The 15,566-nt window shown below is 36.1% G+C and overlaps 1 protein-coding gene across 3 annotated transcripts in view; it reads left to right on the top strand.

The window, feature by feature from the left end:
• LOC114122420 (dachshund homolog 2) overlaps nt 1-15,566 on the top strand; it is a 118,244-nt gene that overhangs the window by 30,014 nt on the left and 72,664 nt on the right. For 2 of the 3 annotated variants that reach the window (XM_050202083.1, XM_050202085.1), the window contains exon 2: nt 2,552-2,581. The exons of the other annotated variant lie outside the window; for it this stretch is intronic. In XM_050202083.1, coding sequence (XP_050058040.1) covers nt 2,552-2,581 — 30 coding nt within the window. The remainder of the gene's footprint in view (nt 1-2,551; nt 2,582-15,566) is intronic. 3 annotated transcript variants of the gene reach the window in all.

Raw genomic sequence — 15,566 nt, 5'->3', positions numbered from 1 at the left:
ACTTCATCTCGTCTCGGGTAAACATACGAGTCACATATATTCCGTTTTGCGCACAATGTCGTTGTAGAGTGTTGCTGGAGTTAATATAGTGTTTCTCGTCGGTTTGGTCAGTATTAAGGGTGTAAGACAAGAAGACATTTTTCAAAAATGTTTGCGGTGATCAAACCGCTTGGAGAGAGACAAGGAAACTCGTGATGATTATATTGCAGTGTTCGGTTGTTATCAGTATACGTATGTGTGAATTCAATGTACACGAGACGTACGATGAACTTTGTTTTCCCAAAGAAAAACGGAATGGCTGTTTGATTATTAAAAAATGAAATTTAAAAAAAAACACGTTATTAAAACGTTCACCGTGGAAAATGCGATACGTGCGGCGCGCATATCCGACACATTATAATAACATGTACATTATAGTATTATTGTATATTGATACAAATAATAATGTGATACACACAATACACACGCTCGTTGTATCTATATGTGCGTGTGTGTATATAGTATATACAGTAGTCGCGGTATCCATACGAAATTATGATATTAAACTTAACGGTTGTAAGAATATATTATATTATATTCGTAGGTACATGTGTACGGTTGGACCGTACTACATATAATATATAATATTATATATATTACATAGATAGATATTATATCGGGTACACAGAATACGTAAATATTATTTGTGTTTTTATTGATGCGGGTGGGGGTTTTGGGTAAGATCAGAAACGTTTTTTTATATACCTATACCTATATATATTTACGACGGATCGACGTTTCGGTCCGGAAAATCGACGACGGGCGCGAAAAAAACCACACGCGGATCCATCCATTCGTTTGCATGTGTATACCGAAAACGATATTAGGTATACATGCATAATATAATATAATATAATAATATACTTACGATTTATATACGGCTAAATACCTATACGCGTAATGCATGTAAACGAGATGTCTGAGCCATACATAACTCGGTCTGACAGGTGTAACGATACGTTTTAATAATATACAGTTTAACATATATTATATTATTATCATGTAATATAGTGTTATGGTCGCGAACGTACCACGATGAGTATACGCGTAGAGGTATAGGTATATTTATGGGTTTTTATTGCGCTGATTTTGCGCGCCAGTCGCGCCAGTTGTACTTATAATACGCAAAATATACGCATATTTCGTTGTACATGCGCGCGTTTTATTTTCTCGAATGATCATTTCGGCCGGAACGAAATGACATTATCACGTCTGGTTATCTAGTTATGTATCTTTTTCATTTTATTGTATTCAAAATGGAACGCAAAATCATCATCGTCGAGCCGACCGCTTTGACCCGAGCCGGTATATTATATACAAATTGTATTAATTAATGATAAACAAAATGTATAGGACTTTTTAGTTTTCACCTTTGTCGTTTTTCTCGCATAAGGCTCGAGCCACACGATGCGTTTTTTCCGTATTTTTTTTTTTTGAAACGATCCGAAAAGCTGTCAAATAATAATGATTTGCACACATACTCATAACTATTGGTTCCGTTCCCGATCGTATTGTTATTTAATAAAAAAGTATATACATTTTACTATACTATTATAACAGTTATAGATTGTGCGTAAAACGACAATTGTTATAGGACAAAACGTCATCAATCGATCACGCGTCGATCGATCTCGATAAATCTAAGAATGCAAAAAATTATGTACACATTCGAAAAAAAACTTTTTTTATATTTTTGGTTTTTTTCACCCGTTTGTTTCATTGTCGCTGGCACTGCCATAATATACACACACATCTGCCGCTGACCTTTGAGACCAATATTCGCTCTCCCCTATACATAATATCATTCCGTTTTAATAGGCGTTCGACGCCCATGACCTTTGCCACTCCACAATGATATACCTTGACAGTATTCGGTAAACCGTGACTTTATATTTTTTACGTTTTTATTTTTACCCACCATTGAATAATATATGATATTATTGTTCATACTACTTTTTCCTTCCTTTTTGACTATTTTATTTTTTTAAACAGAATAATGGTGTTTATTGCGTTTTATTGACGTCCCGATGTCGCGCGATCTAAATCCGCCTAGTCATTTTGGGGACTTGATTAACGACCCGCGGTGACTTCGAATAGGGACCGTTATAATATGTGTGATATATATTATATAACAATATTATTATATGTGTGTATATGTATTATATGTGCAAACGTCGTCGATACTTCCTAATTCGCTAGTATTCTATATCCCTTGTCCCATTTAAACACACTTGGTATATCGTCGTCATCGCCACTAGTAAAATAATAACAACAATACACGTGCACGCAAGAAATTCAATATAGTTTAACTAAGTGTGTCGGAAGAAAAACTCAACGTAAATAGAGAACCAATTTTTTTTACCAATACAATATTTTAAACAACCTGCAACACTGTTAAACTATATCGAATTTCGGGTTTGCCTGTACTTTGTTTTTTTTTTTTTTATCTATTTTTTTTAACCAATTATTTATGCACTTTAGTTAAACTATATGTTTGGTTTCTTGTTTGCAGGTGCATGATGTCGCACAAGCCGACTGACAGGTAGGCAACGATTTGGATCATATTATTATAATGTTATTTGCATGCACATTCACATAATTATTATATATATACATACAACACGAGTCGGGTAAGAAGTTTTCACGTGCTATATTTATTATATTATATACCAAGTATGAGTTGCCGTTGACGGAGTGGAGAAGGCTTCCGGTTATGTACGATACAACGTCTGAAGGAGAAAAATCGTTATTGGGGCTTATAATTAAAAAAAAAAAAGAAAAATAATAAAATAAAATATATCCTATCCCGCGGGGGTGGAAAGAGCAGCAAAATCTGAATCCGAACAAGAGATGGAAACATTTACACATTTTTTCGTTATTAAACGTCCGCATTTGTTTCTCGTGTCGGGTTTAAATTAACTCTTCTCCTTTCCATTCCCCCAACAGATGAAGCCCCTTCATTATTTAATAAGGTTATAAACGCAAAGAAAAATATCCTTCTTTTTTTCCCGCTCCCTTGTTTAATTAATTACGCGTCCGTTCTTCCGGCATTTACTTTTTTTTATCTGAAGAATTTGATTTTTTTTTTTTGCCTGTCGGATCAAATCTGTAATTTATTTTTGTCAGGTCGATTTCGATTTTTTTTTTTGCTCATAAGATTTATTCAAAACGCTTAATCGGATTTATCATTGAAAAGACGTTTTGACAAGCTGCGTTCTTTTTTCTTTTGGCAATTTCAATAAGTACATACACCGGATGTGGCAGTTGAATTTCCATATAGTTTGTTTTTATTACGTTCACGAAGTCCATAAAGTGTAATAACGTGGAATAAATAACGAAGCCGATCATTTTTTGTATATAAACGTTTTTTGAAAATATAATACTGTGACAATTTGACCGGAACTATAGAAGTTTATGCGTCGTTTTTTTAAAAAAAATCATGTATAAATATAATATAATAACAGTACCTAATACCTAGATATATACAGATTTTATATAAGTGCGAAATGACCATCGGCCGTTTCGTGCACGCGAATGGAAAAATGTGAATTTTTTTCCCCCACATAATTTCGCACCTTATAACTCTGACCCCCGCGGCGGCTATTCGAGTGTTATTGTGGCAAAAAAGGGACCGGTCGAAAGTTCAACAGACAGTAAACGATTGGAAACGAAAAAAAAAATGTAACAATAATAATAACGGGGAAAACATGTAATGACAACGGGAACGACGGACGATGACGGCGGCGGCGGCGTTGGCGACAACAACAGTGCGAGACACAAACGCGAGTTCTGGTCACCGCGCGTGTGTGATCCTCTTACGTTTCACGGTCCGAATGGCGCAGACCATCGGCGATTTTGTGTTCACACATTAGGCGCGAATCCCCGCACACAGCCGGCTGTCGTTGCCGTTGTGACCGTCGCGTGAGTGTGCAGTATCGGTGTCAACGTGAAAAAAAATAAATAAAAGAGAAAAAAGGCGAACCCGAAACGACACTTAAACACCGCCGTCGCAATGGGTTCGGGACACCATGAAATTCGGAATGTGTATAACACGCACTCGTACACCCGCACACAGATAGAAAACGGGGAACGAAATCCGTGTAATAATATAACACAAGCAGACACACACAAAAAAAAACCAGATGTCTTCTCGTAAACCGAAAATAATGTATAATAATAATAATATGTCCTCTTACGCCTTTTCGAGCACACACATCAGGCACACCATTTACCGCACTATATATTATACTATCATATACCTACTTTTTATACTAATGGCATAGGTGTGAGTGTTATTCCATTTCGTCGGTGTACCCTGCTTCGCGTATACAAATGCATAATACGAGGCGGCAGCGACAGTAGACGCGCGTATTCTCCTGTAAACGACCAGATCACCATGCTCTTGACAATCGTACTCGACAATCCGCGAGTGACACGATATTGTAATGACGGTAATAATAATAGGTATATAATGGATGCTGCGTAACACGACTGTCGGTCGGGGATGTATACGGGGTAACCTATATATTTATTATTATATAATCCGGGGGAGGGAAAAAGCGTTTCGTCGTCGTCGCCCGGCCAAACATACCTACGAAAGTAATAACCACTTACCACGCGTAATCCTCCGCATCCGAGATGAAAACGATATCGCTGCGACGGATAGAAAAAACAACACTCTCTTGATGGTGCGCTCGTTTTCGGGGCGCGAGGACAGATGGCTTGCGGCATACACTGCACAATATGCACACGCACGCATATCATGGGCGAGTTGATATTATAATATATATCCACGAGAATTCCTCAGACGTCAGCGAGCGAGTGAGTGTATTCTTTTCGTTTTTCACGCTTGGCAAATTGGTGTAGATTTCGGTGTGACACGCATACCGCCGGCCGTTTGAAAGAAAAAAAAAACTCAAGTATTGCCACGGTGCCGGATTCAAATGTGTTTACGATACGATCAATGATGATAATGTTGTAGTATAATAATATATATATTTATATTATAAGGTGTCCAGGGTTGAGTGTTCAAAACACGCGACTCATATGTATATATAGAGGTATATAGGTAGTGTTATATATATTTATAAACATCTCTATCTTTGCTTAGACTGACACACTTATGAATCGATTTCTTCTACTAAAGCGCCTTGAATTTTGGCTAAATATTTATTTTGAAAAAATAGAATTTCATTAATTTATACAATAATGCGATTGTTTTTTATACATATTATTATAACGTGAAACATTTTTCGGAAAACGGAACACAAGTAATTTTAAAACGAGTTAGGACAATTTCACTCTGAATTCTCGGTTTCCAGACGTATTTCAGTATAACGTAATAAACATAATTTTATATACAATTAACAAATATCCTATAATATCAATAATCATAACTATGTATTAGTAATTTATGGACGGACACGACGAGGATAAAATGATTTTATATGTCCTACATTCGAGTACCCATGATCATAATCCAGAAATCGTATGGCGATTAGCCACCACGATGTTTCGACCCATCGAGCTGTTGAGTCCGCATAGTTGTTCGCCCCGCCCTCCCCTCCCCGGGTTCCGCGATGCATATCGTTTAATAATAATTATAAAATAATAATATATCAGACGAGCGATTTTAAACGCTTGGCGAATTATTTTATTGTACCTATAATATTATCTTATCGACACCGGACACAGAACCAGATTGGCGTAGGTCGCCGACGCCTTCAATATATAATAACACACAATGAATCGGATTACGACTGAGAGGAAATTGTTATCGACAGGGTTTTAATTGTACGCTGTAGTAGTAGTTGTAGTTGTTGTATATAGGTACAACTGACATTTACTTGTTGTCTGGAATTTTAATTAGTCGTCGTCGCCGTCATTTATACACTTTTTCTCACCGTATTTTTTTATTTATTAAATATTCTACTTGTTCTGTAACGCAGGCAACAGCAGCTGTAGTATGATTATTATTCGTATCGTTATACAGAGCTTACGCAGACTGTTGCACTAGGTCGTATAATATATTATTTTATAATTTAAGTATATAACACGTCTTCCAAGCTGTAGGGTGATACAAAAATCATGTTACGAAAACTGTGAGGATAATATTATCATTATACGATTCTTGTGAAATCTACATAATATATTGTTACACGTGACACTCTGCGTACACACTTTTTTTCTTTTTAATCGAAACAACGCGTTATTACAATTTGTAAGTATACGAACGGCGCCGAGTATAGGGAAAAAATTAACATCACGAAATCACGTCGTCGATCTCTCCGCCATATCATACTATTATTATACATAGATACGTTTTGGTCTCGTCTTCGGAATCGCGTCATTTCACGGTGTGGCCCATTGTGTTTAACCTTTACCGGTCAATACCTATACATAATCGATTATTCTTTTAGTCGTCACCTCGTAGTCACCCGGTGCACGTTTGATGTATTATTGTTGTTATATTTATGTATAATTTTTTATTCTATCCATTACATCGAGTAAAAAAAATACAAAATAAATAGTGTCGTCGAGTTTGAATAGACCCAAGCCGAGAACAAATTGTCCGGCGGCGAATTTTCCCGTTGGTCCAATCATTATTGGGTTCAATTGTGCGTGTGTATGTATGTGTTTGTGTGGCCACAAACGATTCGATCTCCTTTATCACCTCTGCTATGCGTTGTCTTTTTTTTGTCTATTTTTTTTTTTTATTATTATTATTATTTCTCGTTGTATCGCCTCTTCCGTTTGATTCGTTCTTTTTCGAATATTTTTATTAATAGGTAGTAATAATAATAACGAAAAAAATCACCGCGACAATAATAATGTGTATTATAATGGCCGGCGAAACGATCACGTACCCGAATACGTGTCGCGCATTGTCTTCTCGTAGTAGTCGAATACGCGCACACAAATACACAGATGGCCTCGTTCGCGCGACTCTATACCTACGTTTATATTATAATATATCATTATTTATGTACGTATTATACTTTTTTCTCTCAATTTGTTCTGTCGTTGTAGTCGCCGCCTATTATTGTTAGCTGACCAATTGTTTAACGAAATCGATGCGCCCATTTGTTCTGTCGTTTGTCGATACATTTTTTTTACCCTCCAAATCGGTGGCTTTCTCACTAAACCGCGGTTTCCTATTACCACTGACCCCATATTGCGGTCATATTATAATATGCTCATAAACACATAAAGGTACATACCCGGATCCCGGACTATATAGTACATTTAAACGGACAGACGAGAGTATATTAAAAAGTTATTAGCGCAGTAAATATATTCAATATAGTAATTATATATTTTACACAAATAACCATAGAGTATTATAATTATATAGGTATAGTTACATTTGATGTGTTGTTGTTTCAATATTTATTTCTTAGTGCGATGTTGCAGTGGTTTTGTACTTTTTTCTCACCCCGTCGAGCCCCCTCTGCATTAAAAGCCGGCTAAACCGAAATTTCATTAACGTCATTTTAAGGTGAATTTATGTCGTAATTTCCGTTGGCATATATACACTCCTCTCTGGTTTTACACGCTCGCCCATCACCTCCAGTCTCCGCCACCGATGCCACGGGACAATGGATGTGCGCCGTTGCTAATTCTTTGCAACACCCTCCGCCGACGGCAAAAGAGAGTTTTTCCGGACGGTAAAAGACGAGAATGAACGCGGGCAATGATTTACACGCACATCGCCCAGAGAATAATATTACACGGTGCAATAATTATTGTTTTCGTTAGCATAAAGGCTTTACAACGAAAACGATTCGAAGGATTAAGTTTTAATTAAAACACAACCGTTTTATACCACCGCCGCCACTACCGTCGAGGCCGCCGAAAAACTTTTCGCTCTTTTCTATTGTTGTTATGACATAATATGTTTTTAAGTTATGTGTACATGCCGCCGCAAAGCAGTTGGAATCGAATGGGCGCATCTTTAAGAGGGGCCACTGCGACCACCGCGAATTCCTTTGAGCAGCGTATACACATGTAAACGCATATTATAATATGTATTATATTATTATAGCTATACGTCGATTCAATAATAATATATATGATGTACAATACATACTTTGTATTTTTTTTTCGACGCGGAACGGGAAGAGATGTGTATAATAAAAATAAAAAAGTAAGGTAATAAAAAAATGCAATAAGAAGGATTAGCTCTATAAACACAGCTCGCTTTCGCATAAAAAGTAATGAAAAAACATGACGTCGGTATAAACAATTTAGTTTGAACAAATAAAGGAGGTCCGTAGTAACTGCAGCATCGTGAATATAAATATTACGAAATAGTTTGATTACGATTCATTGGAAACAAAATTTTCTTCACTCCCCTCCCCTCCCCCTTTACCCGCCGTTCGTTTATAATCATAATAAAATATACAGTTTTAATCAATAATATTAAAATTCCTTTAAATTACAATACACGTTTGTGACAATTAAAACCATTTAGAGTATGGTTTAAGAATTATATGGGTTTATATTATTATATAATATAAATTATAATACCTTTTTAGGTGTCTATATTGTATTGAGGTAGGTGGGAGATCTAATCACGATATAATAGATATTTAGGGAAAGATTTCTTTTGCTTTTGGAAAAGTTAACCGTAGATGAGAGTTTGGATACATTTGCAAGTGATTTTTATCAAAAAGAAAATACGTTTAATCATACAATATATTAGATGATAACTGCTGTGTATTAGAGTGTAGATGGCGAACACCGATAACTGGCTGAAGTATGTCATTTTAATAACAAATAAAATTTGGACAGAGTTATAAAGTGTGTTGTATGTATATTTTGTATTAGTTAGTTCTATATTGTGTAATATGTTATAAATGTATTAGATATATATATATATAATATAACGATACTGCGTTAAACTATCGTGGCACGGGCGTAATTCAATTTGTGTGCAGTTAATGTTTTAAGCTGAACAATTTAATTAGTTTTTTTGCAGACGGTCAAAACGTAAATGTAGTTATGTTTAAAATAATTTAGATGTACATACACGGCAAAAATCTACGTAGACGATACTCATATATTCGTGTAGACTAAATCGCGATACGCAATACGCTGTATAGTCGAATATAATATATTTGATGTGTGTGGTATAAATGGTAATTATATTTTAACGATTCGACGCATCATTATTATAATATTATATTATGTACCTAAGTATGGCTACATATTTTAAACACATATTTATAGTTATTAACGCTGTGCGATTTATCTCTTTCGAGGGCGGTGCATGCCGTCTATAGCGATTTCTTTCGATTTGTACACACACACACACATGTATATATATATATACATATTTATATATACCTATAATATAATTATTATCCTATCACCGGAAAACACATATTATTATTATACGTTTGATTTTTATGCGCAATTTAATTTTACTCGTTGACATTTCACTTTATATGAATGCAATCGTAAATGTTTATCGCAAAATAATGTATGGAGTAGACGCGCGTACTGCAGCACTGATTAATGAACGGTTTCGTGTTACCTATATAAGTGCCAAGGGATTTTATTAAAGCCGTCAACGATGAATATTATTATCAGAAGCGCGTACAGTCGCAATAAAACCACTAATAAACGTCGAATCGTCGACGTTTTGTATCTGAATATAAATAAAATGTTATAAAGTAAACCCTCTTCGCCCGTCTATAAAGTATTAAATAAACCATTGCCGTTCGAGCGTAAAATCGTTGCATAAAATATTATTACACGCGTATAATATGTGTGTATGCAATGGAAGTTGTTTGAGTCACGATTTAAATGTCAAAACATATTATTGGACAAAACGTTATACGTCACTCTTGCGTTTGTACACGGGCGTGCGTTTATAAATGTACAAAATGGAATAATTTAAATAGGGTCGGTATATAAGGTGATTAAGTCCGTGTACGGGCTGCAGTGGCGGTATATTGGTTTTGGACCTTCAATTATTTCTTCCGCTTCCACCCCGTCCGACGGCCGGCCAAACAATTTGGTCTCCACCCCGCCTTCTCTACACCCTTTGCAAACGGTAAGCGAGCAACAGAATTCTGTAGGCTATACGCGCGTACACACACACACACACAAACTTACAAGAACAACGTTAACCGAAGATGACAGATATATGATTATGAAAGGATGCGAATCGGAAGCAAATACGGAATGAAATTACATATGCGTTTTACGACTAATGGAACACAACAAAGGCTCTCCCTATACAACGATGGATATATACTCTTTCCGCCGCCACTGCGGGACCCTTTTGTACGTGTGTTCATATGTATGTGTGTACGAATTAATTGCTAGAGCTTTTAGCGATTCTAAATGTGACGGCCGCGAGAGGGTTCGACGGTATCGGGTTTTGTATTATCAAATATTATTATACACGTCATGCCATCCATATTATGTGTACGTATATCTATATTTACCTAACCTATACGCATATTCGCACGTGTTACATAGGTATAATATTATAATAAAATATACATATGTGACATGCCACGATCCGAGTGTGTTCCGGTTATTTTATCGCTATACGGTGGTAAAAAAAAATAAATAAAAAATGCTCACAGTCCACACACTCACACGTTCAAGTAGACTACTTATGCGTAGCATACGACTATCGTTAACTAGCGCGCTGTGTTGTCGTCGTTGGTGGAATCTATCTAAACATATATTATAAAGTGCTGTATATATAAGTAGGTAATACAAATAGGTACCTACTGATAATCGGAGGTGTGTACGTCCGTGAAATTGTTTTTCGTTTTTTTTCGTATATTATAGCTATAGTGTATTCGCTCTTATCCTCGTTTGTACTTTGTACACCTATGTACAATATTTTATACTATATTATAATATTTTACATGCGCATCATTCGTGTTTTCACGCGTATAGAGCCGGATAACTCCACACGGTAATTGTAATTAACAACGGTGTGTTGACCGGACGGAAGCGACAGAAACAATAAATAGTAAATAACCGTAAACAACACTCTTGAGGACACGAGGGACCAAAATTTTTTTTTTTAATTAATTATTAAAAATCGTTCACTCTTTCACACCCGCACCTGTATCGTTCGCTTTTGTTTCGCTTTATTTTAGGAAGTAGTTTTTTTTTCTTTTCGTCATACACATATGTACGGAGGGCCATCAATGTCTCGATGACCGATCAAAAATCAAATGGCGTATCGCTTATTACCAACGGTTTCATCCATGTATAACTAACCCTCATCGACGGTTAAAATAATAATAATAATAAACAAATAGACCGTTGTCCAATATGCCACATTTCCACACCTTTACTAGACATTTTCGTTATTATGTTAGTATTTTATCAAGCGTGTGATGTACGATTTTCAATCAGAAAATATTATACATGGTCAGAATCCCTGTTATGCTCGTGATATAGTTATAAATTATGTATCGGAGGCTGGAGAGTTGATGTTCACACATAACTTCTTTTCAATTTAAACGTTTTTTTATTTTTTAAGGGGGAAAAAACGTAATCGTAGCCCAGTTTTTCTAAAAAAACTCTTAACATAAAGCTAATAACTTCCATAAAGTATTCACAAGCACGATTATTATTGAATATAACTTGCAATGTGAGTGTTAATACTATCAATATCTTAAAAAAAACCGCCACAGTAAATTTTACATCATGTCCGATGGTCGCAGCCAACAGTATTTGAATAAATGTACGAATTTATACTTGGGAAATGAATTATTACCGTGACAAACACGGCTTTTGAGACTTTCCCGGCACAATATCTATATATATATGTATGAATGTATAATAATATATCATTTAATAGCGTTTGCGCGTGTGTATTTAGCCGTCGATCCGGATCCGTTGGTTTCTGCGGGATTACAAGGATTAATGTGTTTCGAACGCGGGGGATGGGTGACTGAATTAAAAGTCGGTCGATTAGCCGCTAATATCGGGGCCGTCCGGACGATTATCTGAAAAATCGGTTCCGTTCTCGCGCCGTTGATTCGGAAAAACCCGGTTGCCTCGTGCGCTTCGCATTTAAACATTATACGCAACACCCACGCACACACACATATATAATTTACATAGATATGCGCGCGATTCGACGTCTATCTCCGTCACTGTCACTCTCCGCGTGTATCCGGTGTACACCGCGGCGGTTTTTAACAAAGCGGTTTTAATTTGCAAAACAATGCACTGCTTTGCGAGGACCCGCACGAGTGTCGTAATCGTCTGTTTCTCGACCCCTGTCCCCGAAATAAGCAGAAATAAACGCGATCGAATTTTCCGGATTCTTCTGTCCGCGTGCATACACTCGTATAATATAGTAATTGCGTATATTATGTACAGGGCGATTCACCACTAAGCCCGCCATCGCTATAATTTTCTTCAATAACGCAGTGATTCAAAATTTGGATGCGTCAAAATCAAAATTCCGACTACTGTTTTCTACAGAAACTATAGCAGTCAAGTTTCTATGGTAGCCATATTATGTAGGTATTTTATGATTTAAATATTTGAATAATTAATACTATATAAATTCATGGCTAAAAGAAAAAATAGGAATGAATATGATCCACCCTGTATATTATATGGATACCGTATTATATTATAAATAGTTTCCCGTACATTTTATATTCCTTGTCTCTCTTTCTTTTTTTTCTAACGTTTTATCAACCACCGTGCGTTTCACAACAATTATTGTTTTCCGTTCCGTCAATTGCGCGCAATTATTCAAAAACACGACGGAAAAGGAGCAAAATGGTGTTCGAAAAAAAAAATTTTCTTCCACATGCCTACGTCCGTACTCCGTACATATACATAGTTATATTACTCAGTGCGTTTCTCGGGTCACCGCGGTGTATCATAATACTGTAGTGTATATGATTACGAGAGCCGCCGAACAAGAAATTCGTTTCATATAATATTATATATAATTACAATTTTAATTAACCTGATGTATTTAACCGCCGTCGCCGTCGCCGTTTAAGCTTCGTGAAATAAACTCACTGTGAAAACGACCATATTATTATAATATTATTACAGTACACATACGCACGTGTATTATATTTATATATGAATAGGGGCGGTAGCGTTCGAGTTTCAGTGTAGTTTTATTATTGTAATTAAAATCTTATCGAAAAAGTCGAATCTTCGGCAGACTGATGGCTCGATCGAACGTTCAGAACTCATGGGAAATGAGACGTACATAATGGAATTAGTGGTGAATAATTAACGTGTGTTTATATTTTGAATGCGCTCGTGAAACAATTTTCTGTGCATATACACTCACTGACACAATATATTTTATATACTATACTACGCGTGTATACATACGTACTAAACACGATGCAGATTGACTGACAATAAATGATATACGGTTATAGTGGCTTACTCGATGTATAAACAATTACTATATGTATTAGAGTTATGTAGACGGTCGTAATCGCAGATTCACGATGATAAATACGCGTAGGTATATAATGTTATAAGCGCTTATAGATTTTTAAAAAAAATAGTCGTCGTCACTGAACCGATGCTGTGGTTCTCACACGATCGACATTTCTGTTTTTTTTCTTTTTGTTCCTCAACAGTAATGCATACATGTATATACACACACCCGTATAATATAATGTGTAGTGAAAGAAACTCCGTCAAATTATTGTTTGGCGCCGTCGTCGGTACCGTATAGCATATGTATATATATATATTATATATATTAAATGTATAATCGATCGCGCGGCGCGAGAGGACCTTTCAGAAATTGCAAAACACACACACGGTTTACCCGTCTGTCACAAAAAACCATTTCTCTTCCGAATGTGCCTTCTCGTTTCATTATTATTTTTTTTTTTATTTTTCCAATTTTATTTATTTAATACTCTTCTCGCCGCTCAACGGCGTTTCTTTTTTAACGGCCACCCGATGACTCGCCGGTTTTCGCCATTTATTCCCTCGTCGATATCGTATAGTCAGTAGCACACCGACAGTGCACTGCATCTCATTCCTCCGCTGTATCTAGGTATATACTCCCGAGGCTCACGTTGTATATATATATATGCACACGTACGCAACATGTTCGCTTGTCTATTAATCCGCTCGCCGCCTCGAAAGTGACGAAAATAAATGAAAAGGCCGCGGCGTTACACCTCGCTAACGCCTAAAGGGTAGCGGTGCGTTCGCGAAAATCTCGTGCTCGAATACCAATGAACACGCCGAAACCCAATTTGATAGAGTATAATATAATATATAAACACACTGCGGGGTGAGGGCGCCGGCGAAATAGAAGCAATTTCCTGAAATACACACGAGCCCATAGACGAATACACGAAAACTACCAATATATATATATATATATATACATATTATTATACTTATATTTATTATTGACCTGACCAGTAATTTGATACGATTTTTATTACGGCCGTTTATCAATCCACTGACATATCGCGTGACGATTGGCCGCCCGGAAAAATGGTTTATGATTGCCGACGGCGGTTGAGCGGTGTGTGTATATATATATAAGCAGTTAATATAATATTTTTCCACTGCCGTCTTCCAAAAGTTCAAATAAAATTACGACGGAGCTCGCATGTAAACTGCTCCCGAGGGTCCGCTGATATGCCAAACTTCTCATATACACGTGTACGTATTGGGTTTAATCAACGGTAATGGTCGTGTGTGCGCAGTGAATATACCTTTGTATATAGGTATTAGGTATAATATATTATTATTGTGTGTGTGTGTTGTTGCGCGTCTTACGTAAGACGATCATAAAGTCCGCAAGTTTTATAATCCAAATCGAGTTTTATTATAATAATAATAGTTGTTTGAAACGGTGATATTATTATTATTATTATATTACACGCGTGCATATAATATTATATATACGTATGTATTGTTATTATTTTTTTAATATCTCCTCCGGTGACTCGTATTTCATTTAGGGTATTTACTGTACGGTGCGATGGCAGAGGGCAAAAATAATATAAATTATATCTTTTTTTCTCCCCGCGCCCTGATCTACCACCACCGTCACCGTCACAAAACAATATGTAAAAACGAAAAGTTATTAAAAACAACAACCGTTACTGGAAAAAACTTATCCATCTGCCGGATAGAGGCTCCGGTGTGTTTAATTCTATATACATTTTGTACACAACTTTTAATACTCAAATGGCTTTTTGGATGGAAAAAAGGTGTATTAGTTTTTTTTTCCGTAAACGCATTTGCATGCGCCCACCGAGAGGAAATAAAGGCAACAAGACGGCCGAGAGTAATTTGAAAACACCATTAGATGGCAAATAAGCCGCGAGGAAAGGTCGTTTCTATTATGTAGCGGTAAAAAAAGAAAGAAAAATCCTATGGCGGCCGCAAGGGGTGTTAAAAATTTATTGTTTTTAATTTTTTTCCCATATTTTTTTAATTCTGGAGAATATTTCGTTTCTGTAATTATCTCTTTAATTTTTATCGATACTGTTATTACAAATATTATAGACCTTTTCCGTAAA

The sequence above is a fragment of the Aphis gossypii genome, chromosome 2, assembly GCF_020184175.1.
Source record: "Aphis gossypii isolate Hap1 chromosome 2, ASM2018417v2, whole genome shotgun sequence".
Lineage (NCBI taxonomy): Eukaryota > Metazoa > Arthropoda > Insecta > Hemiptera > Aphididae > Aphis > Aphis gossypii.
Note: the sequence above shows the minus strand (reverse complement) of the source record. Positions and strands in the feature narration are given on the sequence as shown.